Source organism: Schistocerca cancellata, chromosome 3 (assembly GCF_023864275.1).
Source record: "Schistocerca cancellata isolate TAMUIC-IGC-003103 chromosome 3, iqSchCanc2.1, whole genome shotgun sequence".
NCBI lineage: Eukaryota > Metazoa > Arthropoda > Insecta > Orthoptera > Acrididae > Schistocerca > Schistocerca cancellata.
This window is the reverse complement of record NC_064628.1, coordinates 152,227,314-152,247,307: the sequence shown is the minus strand read 5'-3', so window position 1 is coordinate 152,247,307 and position 19,994 is coordinate 152,227,314. Positions and strand designations below refer to the sequence as shown.

Sequence of the window (19,994 nt, the reverse complement as noted above, 5' to 3'; positions counted from 1 at the left end):
CTCTTCATTGGGTGAAATCGGCACACTTTGACCCAGCACCTTTCACTCCCGACAATATTACGCAGCCTCCCAGCACTGAGGACTCGCCCTCAAGCTATGACCCCTCAGAGCTACCACAACAGACCTCAACCAAACATGTGTTTGCATCGCCATCAAAGCCATTCCTCGGGTTCTCACCCTCTCTCTCTACCTCCTCTCCCGTACCCCCTGTAGTGGTTCTGCAAACCGACATCCCACCCAAACATGTGGAGAATGCCACCATCCTCATTGATGACTACCACATCTTCATCCTGCTGCAAGACAACTTGCCCCACCCGACCGGGGACAGAGTTCATCAGTCGATCGCCAGCTTCCTCCCGCTCCCATGTGAGATCGACCACTAGCTCCTCCGAGCTACAGTAACCCCCCCTAGGGAGGGTTTTAGTTTGAATGCTGCCAGCCGATCACACAGGGAACACAGTCCCTCCCCACACCACTCCATTCTCATGCATGGGCTGACACCTCATTCACCCAAACCTTCTACAGGAGACCCAAGTCAACCTTCCAGTGTGGTCCCTGCCACAACCACCTCCAGAGATGGACATCCTCATCACGTCACTTCTATCTCCCTCACTGCCTTCACCACTGGACACACCCCTTGCACTGTACTCCACCCGTGCTCCACACTGTGGGGAGGGGGTCGGGGGGGGGGGGGGGGGGGGGGGAGGGGGCTGTGTGGAGTATAAAAGAATGAATGGCATATCTCTGCCATTGTTGCAAGTTCTTTCACTCTGTGAACCTAATGGCTCACACGATCTTTATTGGCTGTATGAATTATTGTAATGTGGACATCTGTCTTAAATATATAGAGGCTTACAGAAATGAGTGTGTTTCTTTGGGCTACAACCCAACAGTAATCCCACAAATGCCTATCTACTTACATCTACCTCTGTTTGAAGCTGTTGACTGTATTCAGTTAAGTTTTGCCTCACTCTGCCATTTAGATCCTTTAAATCTCCCTTCATTACTGAATTAACTATTCCTTGATGCTTCAGGATGTGTCACATCAACCTATCCTTTCTCTTACTCAAGTTATGTCATACAGCTCTTTCCTCTCCAATTTAGGGAAGTAGGGTACATTCTCATTAGTTTTTCAATCTACCCATCTAATCTTCAGAAATGTTCTGCAACACCACATTTTAAAACTTCAGCTGTACATCTTGTCAGCATTGTTTTCCATCCATGTTTTGCTTCCCTATAAGGCTATACACCAGACAAATATATTTTAAAAAATTGTAATTACTACTACTACCGTACTATTATATTTGTATAAATAGTTTTCTTGCTAATGCTAGTCTGCTTTTTATATCCTCTTTGCTTTGGCCATTATCAGTTATATTGATGGACAAGTAGCAAAATTCATCTGCGGCTTTACTTCTTTAGCATCTCATTCCATAATCACTTTATAATCAATTTTCAGTATACTATTCATTCTGTACTTCAAGAAACCATGTACTGAATCTAAAAACATTATTAATTACCCTCTGTGAAGTATATGGTGACTGGTAACTCAGTACATAAATATCAGACTGCAAGTACAGAGGTGAAAATCAACAGCAACAAATTTTTATTTCTGTATTAATGTCTGCCTCATTTGATATATTTTACTAGAGAAAACTGGGAACAGCATTTTCAAAATAGTTATGAGTAGTCCTTCCCCACTTATATTTCCATCAGTTTTTTGCTTCATGTCTTTTTCTTGGTATTTAAAATGATGTTTTTTCCCAAAAATATTTTCTGTAAAGGAGGAAGTTATTGTTATATGCACAGTTCATTTATGTGTACCTAATTTATTTATGTTCATTCCCCAAGTTCTCTCAGATAACTTAAGGCAAGAAAACATTTGTGGATAATAGAAAAAAGGTTGATCTTCATTCTGTTCTTCATCTGTTTCCTTTATTTATGAGGTCACCCCTTCATTCTCTAAAAGATATACATGAGTTCATGAGACAGTTTAAGTTTCTCATTCAGAAACTGTATTTGGATATTATATGTTTGTGAGCAGATGAAGTTAAATTTTGTAAAAAATGAGGAATTTCTACCAACACCTATCAGAATTCGACAGCAGCAGGATCGTGGCCTACAGACATTTCTCTTTACTGTACTGTGATATCACTGCTTGCATTAGTCATATTCTTATGACTGGCATGCGAATACTGAATCGAAACTTCCTTGCAGATTAAAACTGTGTGCCAGATGGTGACTTGAACTCAAGACTCTTTTACATACTAACTGAGCTACCAAAGCACAACTCATGATCCATCCTCACAGCTTTACTTCTGTCAATGCCTTATCTGGCAGGAAGTTTACTATTAGCACACTCCACTGTGGAGTGAAAATTTCATTTTGGTAATAGTGAATTGTTGTTTCAGGAGGACAAGAGCACCATTTTCAGTCTTGCGTCGGATTTCAAAAACTTCATACAATCTGTATAGGATTGTAGAACGAAGTCACATTCCTTGAGTCAGGGAATGAGCTTATTTGCAATATAGCAAATATTGACATGGCCAGTACATTAATGTCTGGAGCACCACAGACTGTCAGCATAGCAGCCATTATTGTGGCTTCTCCCTTGATGTGGTGGCAAAGAGAGGCGTGCTGACAGTGGTTCCTCCAACAAAAACAACGGACACAAGAATAGCATCTTACCAATCTGAATCTACTGTACAGAAGCACAAACATTACCATATTGCATTTGTCATCCTTTTAAGGTCCTAGAATGTAAAATGATGGTAGGGGTTCCACTGGGTACACAACATGCTTTGGTTAACGTAATCTGTAATTTGGACAACAGGCATTGCATTTCTGACATGTTAAGGCTGGTGGCTGAGCCCTATCTTGAAGGTCTTCATGATGGTATCTTTCAACAGGATAACACAAAACTGCATGTTGTCCATGCTGTCCCTGTCTACCTCTACACAAAGAGTGTTTGACTGTTTGTGGGGAAGTAAGCATGTGCTAGTGTGGTGAGTTAAGTACTTATTGATTTTTCCCTGTCACTCAGCAAAGGTCCAACAGAGTGTAGCATACTGTGAGCTGCTAACAAAGATATTGCACCATACACTTGCATAAGATTAGATGTTTAAATACTGTTTCAAGACTTTGTCAGGTTGTATAAAACTAAAAAAAGATTAAATTTGTGAATATCAACATAGTTCACTAATTAGTTCTTTGAAAAATCACTTTTTGTAACATTCTAAAGACACATAATATTAAAGCTAGAAAGTTCTACTTCTGGAATGAGATGCAGTTTATTAAAAATACACATGATATAAGTTTTCAGAAAGCTGCCTTATTTACTCTTTGAAATACTACACTTTTTTTGAATTTTTAGAAGCACATAATCTGAAAGTTACAGAGTTCTACTTCTGGAATCAGGCTTAGTTTATCATGAAGATACCTCATCTACTTTTTGAGTTTTAAGTAAAAATCAATTTTCTTAACTAAAATTTATAAAAACAAATTAGATTAATTTAACTTAGTATATAAGATACAGAGCTAAAATTACAGCACTAGCTCTATACATAAAAGGCAATGTCCCAACAGACAGACTTACTCACTGACTCATTCTCCGGCCCAAACTTCTAAGGATAAAAACTTGAAATTTGGAGAGGGTGTTGATGTTATACTTAAAGAATCATTTAAAAAGTGATTGTTCAAAATTGCGCTATTAAAGGGAGTGAAATAAGGGATGAAAGGCATTTTAAAAATATGTCACTATTGCAGATATTTTGAAGACAGAACTACAAAAACTGGTATTTGGTTTCTATTAGAACTGAAAAAAATGTGTTGAGCATTTTCGGAAATTCGAGCATTATTAAAGAACTACTAAACTATGTTTAAAGCTACATCTATGAAAAATGATATTTGTCTTCTCAAGCAGAAATTAAAAAAAAAATGTGTTTCAGTGTTTTTGGAAATTCAATCTCTAAGGGAGTGAAATAGAAGACGAAATTTTTATGAAATTATTTCATTTTGAAATCATTGCAAGCTAAATATATGAAAATTTGTATTTGGGTTCTCTGTTAGTAAAAAATATGTCTTTCACTATTTCTGGAAACTCAGCACCTAGGGGGGTTAAATGGGGAATGAAAAATGTTAGGAATATATTTATTTTTGAGAAATTTTAAATCTATATATACAACAATTGGTATTTCATTTCTAGGTTAGATATAAAGAAATATATGTTAGGGGATGAAACTTCCTATAGAAAAACCACCATGAAAATGAAAAAGGCATGACTGACAAAAAACCTTGGGCTCCAGCTACCAGAGTCGCTTTTTGGTTGGACTTACTTTTGGAAATGTCTTAATTAGCTTGAACTGTTTAGAAGATGTTGCAAATTGTGACCAACATAAAAATTGGATTAAAGAAAAATAAGATCTGTACAGACTATACAGACTGTGTGAGTGAAGCAGCAGATACTAAGCTAGTATTTGATATAAGTAATAATGAAGCTGTACCACATTTCTAGATAATATTGAAGATTGTAATTGTTCAAAGTTACAGAATTCCAATGGAGACAGTTCAGAGGCCACTATCTATCCTCAGTCCTGTTTTAAAAATTCTGGAGGTCAAAATTTAAGAGTTATTGGTCAAAGGAATTTACAGAACATAAATAAAGTACAGATTTACATAGAGAAAAATTGAGATCACTTTCAGCTTGCAACTAACAATGATATAAATAACTTTGTAGTCATAAAGGGTACTGACAGGGCACTGCTGAAAGTAATTTTGGAGACAATTCTTCATTTGCAATCTGTACTAAACATATACAAACAATAAGGTGTCTGCACATGGAAGTTATTTGATCGTTGTCAGTCATATGAAAATGTGTTAAACTTTGCTATTAAATGTGCCACGATTTTGTCAATGACAGTGACTACTTCAGCCTTAGGTGGTAAGTGGCAAGTGTCCAAAATTATTCCCTGTTTTCAAGGGAAGCACTTAATTTTCCATAATTAGAAGTAAAGAGTAGAAATCATGTCTGAACTGTGTTGAGTGCCAAGTATGATAAGACAGGTTTTAATGATTTTCAAAACTAATATTTGTGCTTGTGGAATTTTGACATAATATAGTGATCAGTAAAATGAAAATACACTTTTATTTACTTTCATTATTTCTGCATTATTCTGCATTATTCTCAGAGAGTTAGAAGATGTTATTTCAGTTTTGGGAGCTGAGTAGTGGGCCTGTAGACTAAAGATTATGAACAGCACATTCTCTATCACTGGATGTTAGCACAAAAAGTTTTAGGCCCTTGTAAAAGGCTGTGGCATCCAAAAATCACACAGACTACCAAAAATTTCAACTTCTATACTACATAAGCAGACAGTATCATTTTAACCCAACACCCCACATGTTTTTTGTCCTGGCCCACACTCTCTCACCATTGAAAACATGGTTATGAGCTGCTGAGAGACTGACATACCACCAGACACCAACCACTATGATTGATGAACTGTGATGTAAAACTGAAGCAGCAGCGAATAGTTCTTCCAATCATACTGAATACATATGCGAATATTTAATTATTTGCTATCATTTTGGTTGTTGCAATTTTAGTGGCTAATATTGTAAAACAGTTGTGGTGATATGTTGTTTTTCTCAGATTGCAGTTAATGTAAGATTCAGCCACACCTTTCTACCTACCTTTAACAGCCTGTTAAATTACCAGCATTGCCATTTATTGTATGCACATCATTCTAATGTTGATGACATTCATACTGTGGCCACACATTGATGTAAAATATGGCCTATGTAAATGAACTTCTATACTTCTGCCTTTCACATTTTATTACGCCTTGCATAGGTGTTTCTTTTTCATTGAAAATTTTAATAGAGACTGATTAATGTCCTGTAAGTTAATCATTGTTTCATGACAATCATTATTATAAAATACAGTTTGCAGTTCTGACTGCATCATTTACTTCTAAGTTGAATGTCCTTGCTTTGTAAGATATTACATCTTATTCCCACATATACTTCTTCATTCTGAATGTGTTTACTGTAATAAATACAACTCATTTTAAAGGTGAATTCTAAGTCATCTAATCATTCTCTTTGTAAAAACACTCACTTTTCACTCCAGAAGTATCACAGCATGCAGTTCTACTCTGTAACTCACTTAAAAAATTAAAAAAAAAAGAGCAACTGTGATAATGAAATCAACTTTCCATCTTACACTGCTTCTCTGTTTATATTTCAAAGCAGCTGATGTCTCTGGCAGGCCTTTAAAACAAAAATATTGTGTCTTGCTAAAATTTTTTTGTATACTCTACAATATTAGAGGGGGTGAATGCCACATAAATGAAAACAAGAACCTTCAAACACTCCACATGAACAATATTTATTCTATTGTGTACAATTTATAGATTATAAAATATTACACTAAACTGATGCCAATTAGCATCAAAATCACACTTTCATATTCATTTTATACAAATAGGAACACCAGATTACATAGTAGTCATTTTTACATATAAACAAAATTTACAAACAGAAAACTAATAAAATATTCACATATTTATATGTTTACAGTGATCAGTGATGTCATGTAACAACAGAACTACATGAAAGAGAGATTAAAATAAAATTTCAGCTAATAAAAGAAAACCATTTGTTAAGGAGAAAGATTACATGATAATATCACAAAGCTAATTATTGATTTTCATTTGATAAAATTTCCATCACATGAGCAGAGCATTAGCCCAGTCCTTCAGATCATGAAGTTGTCAGTCTCACATACCAGACCAATACACCTCATTTCACTTGCTTATAAAGACAAATAGTAAAGTTTTCTCATGCTCTATACAGACATACCGTGAAGATATTATGGTATGTTGTATCAGCATTCACAGTATCTACAATAGTATAATTATATTGCACTGAATCATTTATTCTCAATATTAATAATATTTATATCATCTAAAATGAAGTACCTATTTGGTATTTTCTAATTTTAACATCTAATCTGTTAAATAATTGTTGGCTATCACAAATAAATCATTTATTTGAATGTTACAGCTTGTTCAAGTTATAATAAATATATTCTCAACTATCAAATGTAATTGCAATCATCACAATAGCTGCTAAGGAAAGCTATGATTTTTTAAATAAAAAGAGTTTATATATCTGGTCATGGGAAACAGTCATAAACTTGAATGAGGTCACCACAAAACATTATGAACATTTCTATTACTATTGGTTGCAGAACCAATTTCAGAGAAATTGCAAATATTGTTACATTTTTAGTGACACCATGTTATATCAGTGTATACCCATCACAAATGACAATGTTTGCTGAACTCCCAAATTTTGTATTTTCAATAGAAGACATGTAAACCAGGGCAATTGTTTTCAACTATATGCATCTCAGATTTATCCAAGATCCCTCAGAGATCACCATATGTCTATTGTAATGTAGTAACAAATTCTTTTTCCACTTGAGATACAGACAGTACCCAGTCTCCCTCTTGTAGCTAAATGGGCTAATTGTTATCATCCATATAATTAAATATGAATATGGAAGCTATATGATAGGCCTACAGGATATGCCATTACATTTCTGATTTTATGATTTTCCTTCAAATTATTTACTAAATTTATTTTATAAGCAATTGTGTTATTTCATTTGCTAAATTCTCCATGCTTGAGTGTTCCAATAAGCACTATTATTCTGTCACTTTTTGCAACACAAGGCTATAAATACGGAAAGGATGTGTATGTCAATGTAGAAAAGTAATTTAGATGTAGAAAATGAAAGAGTTGAAAAAATTATGTAACAAGCGTTACAGGTACTCTACATGCAATACAATATCACACTTGACTTTACTTATTTTCTCACTATAGTATACAGCTAAATAAAATAATAAATTAAGCATACAGCCATAGGAAACCACAGACATTCAAGTGCCATGGATTATTAAAAAAAGTATGTAACTTGCTTTTTACAAAATAATTTTTGTTTATTAAGAAGACTGAAAGCATACAAAATATCAAGAACTAATAATTAAGGCCTGGAAGTGACCTTCAGTTAGACTTTCATATGTGATAAACTTTTAAGAAACAAAAATAAATATAACATGATTTTATAGGGCAACTAAAATGCAAAGTAATACATAAATCTCTATTCCTCATAGATGATAATAAAATTTTTTTGTAACATTGAAAGATTACATTCTTCAAATAATGATAAAACAAACAAGCAGCAGATGGACTATAGAAATATATGGAGTACATAAATGTAGGAACACATCCATCCAAATGATACACTGCCAATTCACCATGCCAAGGTGTTAAAAAAGTGTCATGAATGTGTATTTACAGCTTGCAATTAACCTCATGTGTACTAGAACTCCATGTTATCATAATAACTTTGGAAAATATTACTGATTAAGAAGTAAAATTATAAACTGGCAAATATCCGTTTGACCTGCCTAGTGGCCAGTTTGTCAGTGTGCTACAAATGTTTGATAAACGGTTTCCATTTTTTCACTAACTGTGATGTCATTAGCTTGTTGGAATGAATACAGCTTATACACATCTGAAAGGAGTGTAAAGAAATGCGATATATACCTTAGATCAGCTTCAAAATTAATATTTTGAGTACTTTATGGAAGAAATTTATGACTGATCAGCTTTATGGTTACTTATGAAAGGTCCTCTTTTTATTTCACTGGTGGTAATTAAGTTTCCAGTTCAGTCACGAATTAAAACCATATCAGGATCTGCTATTTAAGATGGGGTTTTCAGGCCTCAGTAGCTGCAAATACATTGCTCCCCAAAGAAAATGACAACTGAATATACATATAAGAATTTAAGTGTTTGCTCCAATGCTGTTGAATGAAATAAATATCGCTCATATTTAGTGCACAAATTGTAACTGCGCCATATGGATGGAGTCTTCAGTACTCTGCTGAGTACTTATGTGGGTGAGTAATCCCATGGGGACTGATAAGCACCACAATGTACATTAATACAGAGTACAGACATGTTATGTGAAAGAGTAAGAAAAATATGAAGATTAGGAAATAGCTGTAAAACCTGCATGTGATTATCATGAGACACATAGTCTGATTTGCTGAATGAAATGGGGGAAATGGAGTAGAGTGAAAGTAAAAAATCTCGAGGAATTAGAAAGAACAACTGTGATTTATTTCAACAAGACTGTGGGGGAGGGGGGGGGGGGGAATTCATATGACTGAAGTACACCTACAAGCCAGTAAAATTCAGATTGGAGAGATCCTGTATAGTATATCACTGTATGAAAGGTAGCAATGACCAGCAGTAAGAGGAGGAGGGGGGGCTAACCAGCCTCCCCACCCAGTTCTCAGGAACCAGAAAAAAATATAGTACAGTATGTTTTTCTTTTAAGAAAATGATTAGAAGTTGGTATTATGCTGGTTTTTAACAGGGTCAGGAACAAAAATTTATTATGGCTACTTACAAGTCTCCATTTCTCTTCCAAATTATTAAAAATACTTCACATCCCAGTTCTAGTCCCCCCTACTAACTATTGTTTGTCCTTCCACTGAAATGTTCTTTTAAACAAGAGATTCAGCAATTCCAGTTTTTAGATGATACCTTATCACCTAGTACAGCTACACTATATCATTCAAAACATGACTAAAATGTTAAAGATTACAAATACTTTACGATAATACGTAAGAGATAATACAGGTCATGCAAATATCCTCAGTTCATAATTTATGATCTTTATGATCACTCAAACGTACTGTAGGTTTACTTTAGCAGAACAAAGCATAAAGCAGTCTGCAGCATAAAGGAACTGCCTGGCAAGTGTTCTGTTAGCACTGGCAATGCTGAAAGGGGCCACTAGACAGCTCAATTCACCCAGTATTTGTCGGATATAAAAGTAGACTTGTCGATATTGACAGTTCATCGAGCTGAAGAGCATCGGGCATTGTCATTTCCTCTAAACTGTTTACTGGTTCTTTGGATTTCTTCCAGTTTCATCTGACGACCTGCCCTCAGACAGGTGCGAACAGGGAAGTTTCCACGCTTCCTGCGGACCTGTCGGTGAGGTGGAACACGTCGATCGCGACTCGACGCGTACCTCGCGACGCGGCGAGCACTACATCTACGAGTTTTTTTGGTATATCCTAGTGAGATCTACCTACTTTCGGGGAACTGTCCCCGCGCTTCTAGGTTCCGATGAGACGTGGTGACCCCTCAGAGAGTGAACAGTTCGCGGAGAGTCGGCTGGGCGGTGGCGAGTGCGTTATCTGACGACGGGCAAGGGGTCCGTCTGGACGGCGGCACTCGTCGCAGAGGCGGCGGGGGCGGCGGCAGCGGGGGCCGTGGCTGCGGGGGCGGCAGCGGCGGCGGCGGCGGCGCACTCGCGCTGCAGGAAGGACAGTCCCAGGCTGGAGGCGCCGCTCGAGCTGGCGGCAGAGTCCTGCGAGATAGTCCTGCGGAAGGGCGGCGGCAGGTCGGCGCGCGGGGGGCCGGGCCTCGGGAACGGGTAGCGCCACGGCGACTTGGGCGGGTCCATCTCGAAGCCCTCGTTGTCCACGCCCTGGCGCTCCTCCAGGCGCTCGCGCTTCGACAGCCGCCTGCGCAACACCACACAACCGTTACGCTGCGTTCACGAATCGTTCATTTTCTCGTTATTGTCTTTCGGAAAGTATCAAGCCAGTCTTACAGGAACCTGACCTTGTAAGAGCAGAGTAAGCTAACATATAATTACTATTGTATAATTTTCCATAATGAATTAACAGTTCAATAACCAAGACCGCATAAATTCGTCTTTATTTTTGACAACCAGTTTCGACAGATATATCTGTAATCTTCTGGTCTTCGAAACGTTTTTGTTACTAATCGTGTTCATTGCGGGTTAGAGCCTCATGTCATGTTGTCATTATGGTGGGTTTTCGCTTCATAAAAAGATCTGTCAGAAATAAAACACTTATACTTAGGTGCTATATTTATTCCAGCAAAATGACAACGTAGCCTAGAGCTCTCATTCACAACGAACTCGTTTGGTAACAAAAATGTTTCGAAGAAAAGAAGACGAAAGTTAGGCCTACATCTGACGAAAGCGGTTGTCAGACATAAATACGAACTTATGCGATCCTGACTACTGAAAGTTTTCTTTACCAAATAATGCAGATCGAGCCTTCTAATTTCTCAACATGGTAAAATTCAACCAATTATGTAGTCTACGAGAGTAAACGTTGTGTTCCATTTCAAATAGGATGAAAAATGAGAAAACTGACCTCATGGTTCTTTCAATTCATTAATAACTTTTACATATGCCAATTATTGTAACATTTACAAAGTTATCTCTTAAGCGTTTACTAGTTTACACTTAAAATTTGGTAAATTTTGCGTAACTTTCCGATCGCGACAATATGTCTGTCGTGTAACTGAAGAACCTTACATCGGATATCAGTAGCTGGATGTCTGTTCTTGATGGAGGCATATAACAATAACAGAACAATAATTAATACAAGTTTTAAAAACCTTTTATTCGTGTGTCAAGCATAAACACAATTTTCATGAAGATTAAACTGACATAGGCTTGAACGTCTTTATCCTACAGATTGATTTCTGTTTTAAGGTCTGTGGCACTCCTTGTCTGGAACTTGGAAAAAAAATAATTAAATAAAAAATATTTAGGCTCACGTAGTACTTGGGCTGCGATGTGCTGCCGGGAAAAAGCAGCAGGCGACCGACGACCGCCTCGTTATGGAGTGTGATCGCTGTTTCTACGACTATTTACTTTCTATTTTTTCTAAAGCTCTCCATAGAAGATACCAAAAGAAGTTTACTAATATTGTTTTTTAATCAAATGGGGTCATTTTTATTGCATTTAAAATGGGGTTTACAGAAAAAAATACGCAAAATAATGGAAATTAAGATTAAATTTAAGCTCCAAAAATACCGCGTAAAAATCACCTAAAACTATTCAATATTACCTGCAGTTTTAAGTCTGAGTATATTACTTTCAATAGTTTCCGAGTTACGATCTCAGAATCGCGTGATTTAATCAAAATACGGCAACTTAGGCGCTTAAAAAAAAGCCGAAAGCACTTGTTTATCACAGCTGCTACTTTTCAAAAGATATTAATTTACCGTCTACTTTAAATGAAAACTGAACTTCCATGATAACTGCAAAGTTGCCTATTGTCTGAAATGAAATGGAACTACCCGAATGAGACGTTTCATAATACGTTGATAACGTCAGTGGGTTAAGGAAAGAATATTAAGTTAATCGCCGACGCCAACAGTGTCTTTCGGAAAGCACAGCAAACAAAATCGCGCCACTTCTCTGTGAGCAACGGCCTGATTAGGTCATAAATATAGTTTCTTTCCCTTCTTCAATAATTTCAGACTAATAAAAAAGACACATCTTGGTGTAGTTAAAAAACAGACGATAATTAAAATGGGGAGGGAACCTCCCTAGTAATGCGACCAACCAAAGGCCTTAGAAAAGGGTAGTGCAAAGCAACTACTTTGTTTAAGTATTAACTGAACGAAGTTCTTGAAGAATAGATGAAAAAGTGTGGAGGAATGGTCGTAGCCACAGTTGGAAATTCACTGTCGAGTTTACTATACGTCAATGTACAAATAATATTGCCCAAAGATGACTATGATATAGCGTATATGATGGAGAAAATCTATAAACAAAGACCAGACTATTAATAATTTTTTCTAAAAGAAAATATTTATGTACAGTAGGTAAACAACATGACATTATCATAGCTGGAAATACTATTAAGGTATGTCAAAACTATAAATATCTGAGTTATAATCTCAGATCGGGATCCAGTAAACAAGAAATAAGGCAGAGGACAACAAAAACTAAACAAGCAGCCATTAAGCTGAATTCCATCCTTTGGTCAGACAAAATTAGGAAAAAGAAAGTTACTTATATGCGAATCAATAATACAAACCATTTTTTATATGAAACAGAATTGCTGGAAATGAAAAAACTAGGTATAAGAAGATTTGAAGCTGTGAAAATGGATTTTTTGAGAAGATGTTATATAAGTTCGAAGCAAGAGAATATCGCAAACAAAGATACCATGTGCATCGCCGAAGAGATGAAAACGGAGTTTAAAATGGTATGAGCTTGTGATGAGATTATGGGATGAACGGTGGACTCCACACAAGAAAGAAAGCGGAAGACCCTGTGGAGGAGGATATGCAACAAAGAAATTTGAAAGAATATTTATATAAGGATCAAGAGGCTAGGATACAAGGTTACGAGGAACCGCCTAAAGAGCCGTAAACAACAAATAAACAAAAAAATGTAACTGTAGCACAGCACACATTAACAGTCCGGACGCTTTTGTATTTTTATGACAGCAGAAGTTGGATTCTTCATTAATAAATCGTGTTTCAATTAAAATTTTATTTCATCAGCTTCTCATCTAATCATTGTCGATTGCAAACTACATCACGAAATGGAAATATACAAACGAAATCAATTATAGTGCCCAAAGGAATTGCAAATGTAAGAGGAGATGGTACACTTACAACTGGAGGAATGTCTATAATAGGACAGTTGCCAGATCCAAGATAATATGTTCGTAGCTTGATTTTCTACCAATTTTTAACAATTACTTTCTCTGGATAACAGTAAGTGCTGTGTCAGGACCTGGGCTGTATTTAGGAATTATAGAACACTGGGCCATACTTCTGGTGCAGCCAATATCCATGGAAATTTCTTAGCTACTTATCCGCAAAAATAGCATTTTAGATCAATTTTCCAATTAAAAGCCTACAACGAGGGGTACCCGAAAAGAACAGGATTATTTCTTATAAGGTATATTTTTTCAAATTGTTTACAAAACAACCTTATCGCCTTCAAAATACTCTCCATTACAAATAATACATTTGCACCACTGGTGGTTCCACTGTTCGCAACATTTTTAGTCATCTTTAGAAATGGATGACAGCACTTCCCTCGTTTTTTTCTTGACTTTCTCGATGTTGTCAAATCGGTGTTCCTTCATGCCCCTTTTCACGCGTTGAAACAAGAAACAGTCGCACCGGGTCAGGTCGGGCTAGCCAGGTGCGTGGGGCAGAAGAGCCACGCCATTTTCAGCCAAAAACCGTCTAACAGTGACGGCTGTGTGTGTGTTGCGCTCGTTGTCGTGGTGGAAGAACCAGTCTCCTGTCTGCCACAAATCTGGTCTTTCTTGTCGAACACTGTTGCACTAATCTCTGATTGTTGATCAATTGTCTGTCGATGGTCTGTGAGCACAAGGTCTCGAATTTTTTCGAGATTTTCGTCTATTCAGGCAGTTGACGGACGTCCAGGACGAGGTTTGTCATCAATCGACATGTCGCCAAGTTTAAATCTAGCAAATCACTGGTACACATGAATTTTTCCCATAGCGTCATCTGGGTAAGCTGTTTTCAACATATGTCACAGCTACACGTTGTGCACTTATAGCTGCCATCATAAAAAACGAAACAAGAACAAAACAGTGCTAGCAAAAACAATCACTGCAGCTGAATAGAACACGCCAAGTCGACAACACAGGCGGCCCTCAACTGGCAATGAGTTGCGCTATCCACGCCTACACGCCTAGCGGCAGAAATCCATACTACACAATCTCCGCCCATGGCAATGTTATCCCGTTTGTTTCTTTCTTGTTTCCTTTTTTTGGGGGGGGGGGGGAGGGAGGGGCACTTCTCAACAGCACGTTACAAGTCATCCCAGATATGCTAAATGATGTTCATGTCTGGGGAGTTCTGCCGACAGTGGAAGTGTTTAAACTCAGAAGAGTGTTCCTGGAGCCACTCTATAGCAATTCTGGACGTGTGGGATGTCGTATTGTCCTGCTGGAATAGCCCAAGTCTGTCGGAATGCACAACGGACAAGAATGGATGCAAGTGATCAGACAGGATGCTTACATACGTGTCATCTGTCAGAGTAGTATCTAGATGTATCAGGGGTCCCCTAACACTCCAACTGCACACCATTACAGAGCCTCCAGCAGCTTGAACAATCCCCTGCGGACATGCAGGGTCCATGGATTTATGAGGTTGTCTCGATACCCGTATACGTCCATCCACTCGATACAATTTGAAACGAGACTCTTTCGACCAGGCATCGTGTTTCCAGTCATCAACAGTCCAATGTCAGTGTTGATGGGCCCAGGTGATGCATAAATCTTTGTGTCGTGCAGTCATCAAGGGTACAAGAGTGGGTCTTCGGCTCCGAAAGCCCATATCGATGATGTTTCGTTGAATGGTTCGCACTCTGACACTTGCTGATGGGTCAGCACTGAAATCTGCAACAATTTTCGGAAGGGCTGCACTCCCTTCACGTTGAACGATTCTCTTCAGTCGTCGTTGGTCCCGTTCTTGCAGGATCATTTTCCGGCCGCAGCCATGTCGAAGATTTGATGTTTTACCGGATGCTTGATATTCACAGTACACTCATGGAATGGTCGTACGGGAAAATCCCACTTCACCGCTGCCTCGGAGATGCTGTGGCTCTGAGCACTATGGGACTTAACATCTGTGGTCATCAGTCCCCTAGAACTTAGAACTACTTAAACCTAACTAACCTAAGGACATCACACACATCCATGCCCGAGGCAGGATGCGAACCTGCGACCGTAGCTGTCACGCCGTTCCAGACTGAATCGCCTAGAACCGCACGGCCACACCGGCCGGCGAGATGCTATGTCCCGTCGCTCGTGCGACGACTATAACACCACATTCAGACTCACTTAAATCTTGATAACCTGCCTTTGTAGCAGCAGTAACCGACCTAACAACTGCGCCAGACACTTGGTGTCTTATATAGGCGTTGCTAACCGTATCGTCGTATTCTGCCTGTTTATATATCTATATATTTGAATACGGATGCCTACACCAGTTTCTTTGGCGCTTCAGTGTATTATGCAAGGAAAAAATGTATGAACTACCTGGAACTAACAGAGAAGCAGTACTTGTATTTCAAGAAATTCTACACTGTATTAGGAAAAGTGGTTAAAATACTGTTTATATTCACTGAAATTAATAAAACTCGAGGTAAAATTAACTTTATATTACAGGTGAAAGATTAAATAGAAAATCAGATAGGAAATTCGAGGACTTTGTGATTTAAGAAATCAGCCAAATAATAAATGATAGCAATCACATACTCAACGTTCTTAATGATAATCACTTCCTTCAAGTAGCTCATAGACACATTAAGCGATATATCAGTAGAATATATACAAGAATCTACGTCACATACATATAGGGAAATTACGCTTACTCCATGGTCTGCCAAAGAAATTAAAAATGTAATTAAATCCTTCAAATCAAGAACTCTCACTTGGTTTATGCTATTTCAAGTAGAAGACTAAAAATATACGCCCTGTTTTCAGTCATGTATACTTCATCACTATCACAAGCGATATTTTGAGCGGGACTGAAATGTTCTATTGTGATATCCCTTTACAAGGAAGGTAGTAAGACAGATGTTAATAGTTACCAACCATTCTCACTAATTAACTGCTTCTCTAAGGTACTGGAAGAGATTTTGTATGAAAAAACCGTAACATACGTGTCTCAAAATGACATACTTAGTTTGGATTTCAAAGGGGTGCTCCACAGAACACACTATTTTTCAATTCATGAATCAGATTGTACAACATTTAAATGACAAAGTATTATCACATGGTATTTTCCGTGACTTGCAAAGAGCATTTTACCTTATAGTTCAAGAAATTATCCTAGAAAAGCTCAGCTATTGGAATCTTGTTGGTAACTGGTTTCCACCCTATTTAACTAAAAGTATGCAGAGTGTCACATTATGAAATCCAAAGAGTGTACGCAACGAAATAGCATCTTAAGAATACAAGTTGGATCCAATGTTTTACTTGTTATATATAACTGATCTGCCACTATCGCCAAGAAAGAGAAATAGTTCTATTTCCTGACTAAGCAAGTTTTATGATCAAGCCTAAAGGAGAAACTGCAACATTTGAAAACCTATATCAAATTGTCTCCAGACTTTGTAATAAGACCACGTACAGTACTTATTTCACGCTTCTGTCCAACAAACATTTTCTTTCCTCAGTGACAAATTATCTCAGCCAGAATAAAATGATCACGTACAACACAGTGATCGAAAACAGGAAAAGCAAGTCTATTTTTGAAATTTCTCCTATCCATAACGTGATGTTATACATAACGCTAAAGTTGCAGTGCTTGGACGTTTAAGAAGGTTTGAAAATATGACAATAAATGTGGATAATATAATTGAAAATATGTGGTGCTTGTGTGATGATGAGTAGAGCGTCAGTGACCGTCGCATGACAAGACTTTGAAGCTGGTATTGCTGTGACTTTGCCACAGTAAATTTCTGAGGCTTGACTTCGATGTCAACGATAAATGGGTGGATGGAAACGGATTATAACGAACAAGCAGGTTAGTTGTGGGTAGCGAGCTTATTCTCGGTACGTGTTTGGTGTAAAACTGAAGTTTCCACTCACACAAGACAGCGCTCGGTATTAATCATTTATTGCTGAGATACTGTCATATACGTCTTAGTTTCAATTTGGTCGTTATTTCTAGGTGTAGGAATTTTGATAACACTGGCTTATTTGGAACCAAAGAAGGAGAGGCAGAGGGTTCAGATGAATGTGTGCGTAGCTGCGTAGTAGTTCTATTTGCAACTAACTCTGCGACTCGTCACTTTAGCTTATGAGCTGTATTCAACAGTCATAGAACTATTTGAGATGTCAATGAAAATTTGATGATAAGTAAATGAAAATTTGATGACAATTTTTTGTTTATGTGTGGTTGTCTTCAGAGAACAATATTTTCCAATGAAGGTATTTAGCTAGATTTGAAGGAGGCACTAATATGAAGGACATCATCTGTGCAGAAACTGCTTTTGCGGAAATTTTGGAGATGTGTTGGACAGATCAGAGCTTGCAACAGCTCCCAAAAAGAAGTCCCTCTTTCATGCCTAAAGCGGATGAAGTCTCTAAGTAATTATTTGGTGAGAAAGATAAAAGGAGAAAGGTTCTGTGTCACATTACTAAAGGAACAGGCTGTAGAGATGGAAAGTCTTCTCGCAGGAATATTGTCTTGGTAGGGAATTTGACTTAGTACGAGCTGCAGAGAAAAGTAAATTTATACTTTGCTGAAGCAGGAGTCTGTGAGTTGGAACTGCTCCTCTATAAACTCAAGTGGTAGCCAAGCAGAGTCATGATCAGATATATTAACTAAATTAAATTATTATGAAACCCACTATCACTAACAGTTTTTCATATACTAACTTGTTTCAAGTTGTAATTGTGAGTAGCAGTGTCTGAAGTGGCGGTTTTTACACGCAGTATTTTTACCAACAAGTCCTCCTCAGGTTGAACAATAGTCAGAGATGATATACTCGCCTGAGAATCCTCGTTCCAAGACCCGCCCCTGGCGGCGCTTCGAGGCGGTGCGCGGCCGCGGCGTTTTTACGGTCGTGACTTTCCTCGATAATGATGTGACGGTCGTACGGCGTGTCGTAATCCACTTCGAGGATAGTGGAGAAGCGATGTGGGAACACCATGTCGACTGTGGCAATGGCGATCCCAGACAAAGCACAAAGTGCACCTGGAAATTAGAACCGAGTCTTAATTAGTTAAACGATGACGTCTCTATTTGTAATCAAGTTGTGCTTTACTTCATGTAAATATAATCCGTGTCGTTAAATCATGGCTCTGAGTCTCTGGAACATAAAAATTTCTAAGATTAAAAATACTATACCGACCATTAATAAAAATAAATATTCTAGAATGAGAGTTTCACTCTGCCTCGGAGTGTGCGCTGATTTGAAACTTCCTGGCAGATTAAAACTGTGTGCCAGACCGAAATTCGAACTCGGGACCTTTGCCTTTCGCGGGCAAGTGCTCTAGTGCAAAGGTCCTGAGTTCGAGTCTTGGTCCGGGACACAGTTTTAATCTGCTAGGAAGTTTCAAAATAAATATTGTTCGTTTAGGCAGCATCTAACCTTCATAATATTCACATAAGAAAAACAATGTCATCAGTTGTAGCTACTTCGGAACAGTCCCACATGTCTTTAGAAAATTATACGTCCCTCACACTGAAGAAACGTTTTTTTTTTTTTCCTCAATCAATAGGAGCTTCAGAACGGGGCACAGGGGTCATTAAGAAGAACGGAAAATATAAAGTTCATTTGACAAAATGGTGACAGTCTCAGAATTGTCCAGAAACTTCTTCTTACTTCTGTGATTACTTCATTATCCCAAAAAGTTGCAAGCGTAATGGCGAACTCCGTTTTAAATAGTGTTTCAGGGTTCTATTCCAGTTGGTTCATCTATAACATATCTTTCCTGAATCTTTTCTGTTTATTTGGCGTGTTCTCTGTCAGACACAATGAGATTTTGTCAGAACTATGTATCTCGCTATATCTACGACACTGACGGTTCGAAATTTATATCCTATTAATTCCTCAGTGCTCTTACTTAAAACGACCCCCTTTGGAAATGGTATGAGCTATACCAAAACTAATAAAAGTTCGTAATATAATGCTGAACTAACACGAATGTCGAAAATATACTACTGCAGATCCACGATGCAGGGGTAATGTAACGAATGCACCTATAAATATATAAAGCATCTCTGAAAAAAGTCGACAATGAAGGTAAACACTCCTTTTGATAAAACATGTAGGCAGCCCTATGGAAGTGTTTGTTAAGATGCTGATAATAAATAAATGTCATCCGCCGGCCGGTGTGGCCGAGCGGTTCTAGGCGCTTCAGTCTGGAACCGCGCAGGTTCGAATCCTGCCTCGGGCATGGATGTGTGTGATGTCCTTAGATTGGTTAGGTTTAGGTAGTTCTAAGTTCTAGGGGACTGATGACCTCAGATGTTAAGTCCCATTGTGCTCAGAGCCATTTGAACCACATGAAGCCCAAATGTCATCCTTGAAAAACTGTCGCGAAACTGGTGATACTCGATACTTT

General features: G+C 37.8%; 1 protein-coding gene across 1 annotated transcript in view; it reads right to left on the bottom strand.

Annotated features, from left to right (window-relative positions):
• Positions 1–8,679: 8,679 nt before the first annotated feature.
• Positions 8,680–19,994, bottom strand: part of LOC126174772 (dual oxidase maturation factor 2-like) — a 714,319-nt gene continuing 703,004 nt past the window's right edge. Inside the window, exons 7-8 of the mRNA XM_049921113.1 lie at positions 18,417–18,621; positions 8,680–10,616 (exon numbers count right to left, since the gene is read on the bottom strand). Coding sequence (XP_049777070.1) covers positions 10,283–10,616; positions 18,417–18,621 — 539 coding nt within the window. The 3' untranslated portion in view covers positions 8,680–10,282. The remainder of the gene's footprint in view (positions 10,617–18,416; positions 18,622–19,994) is intronic.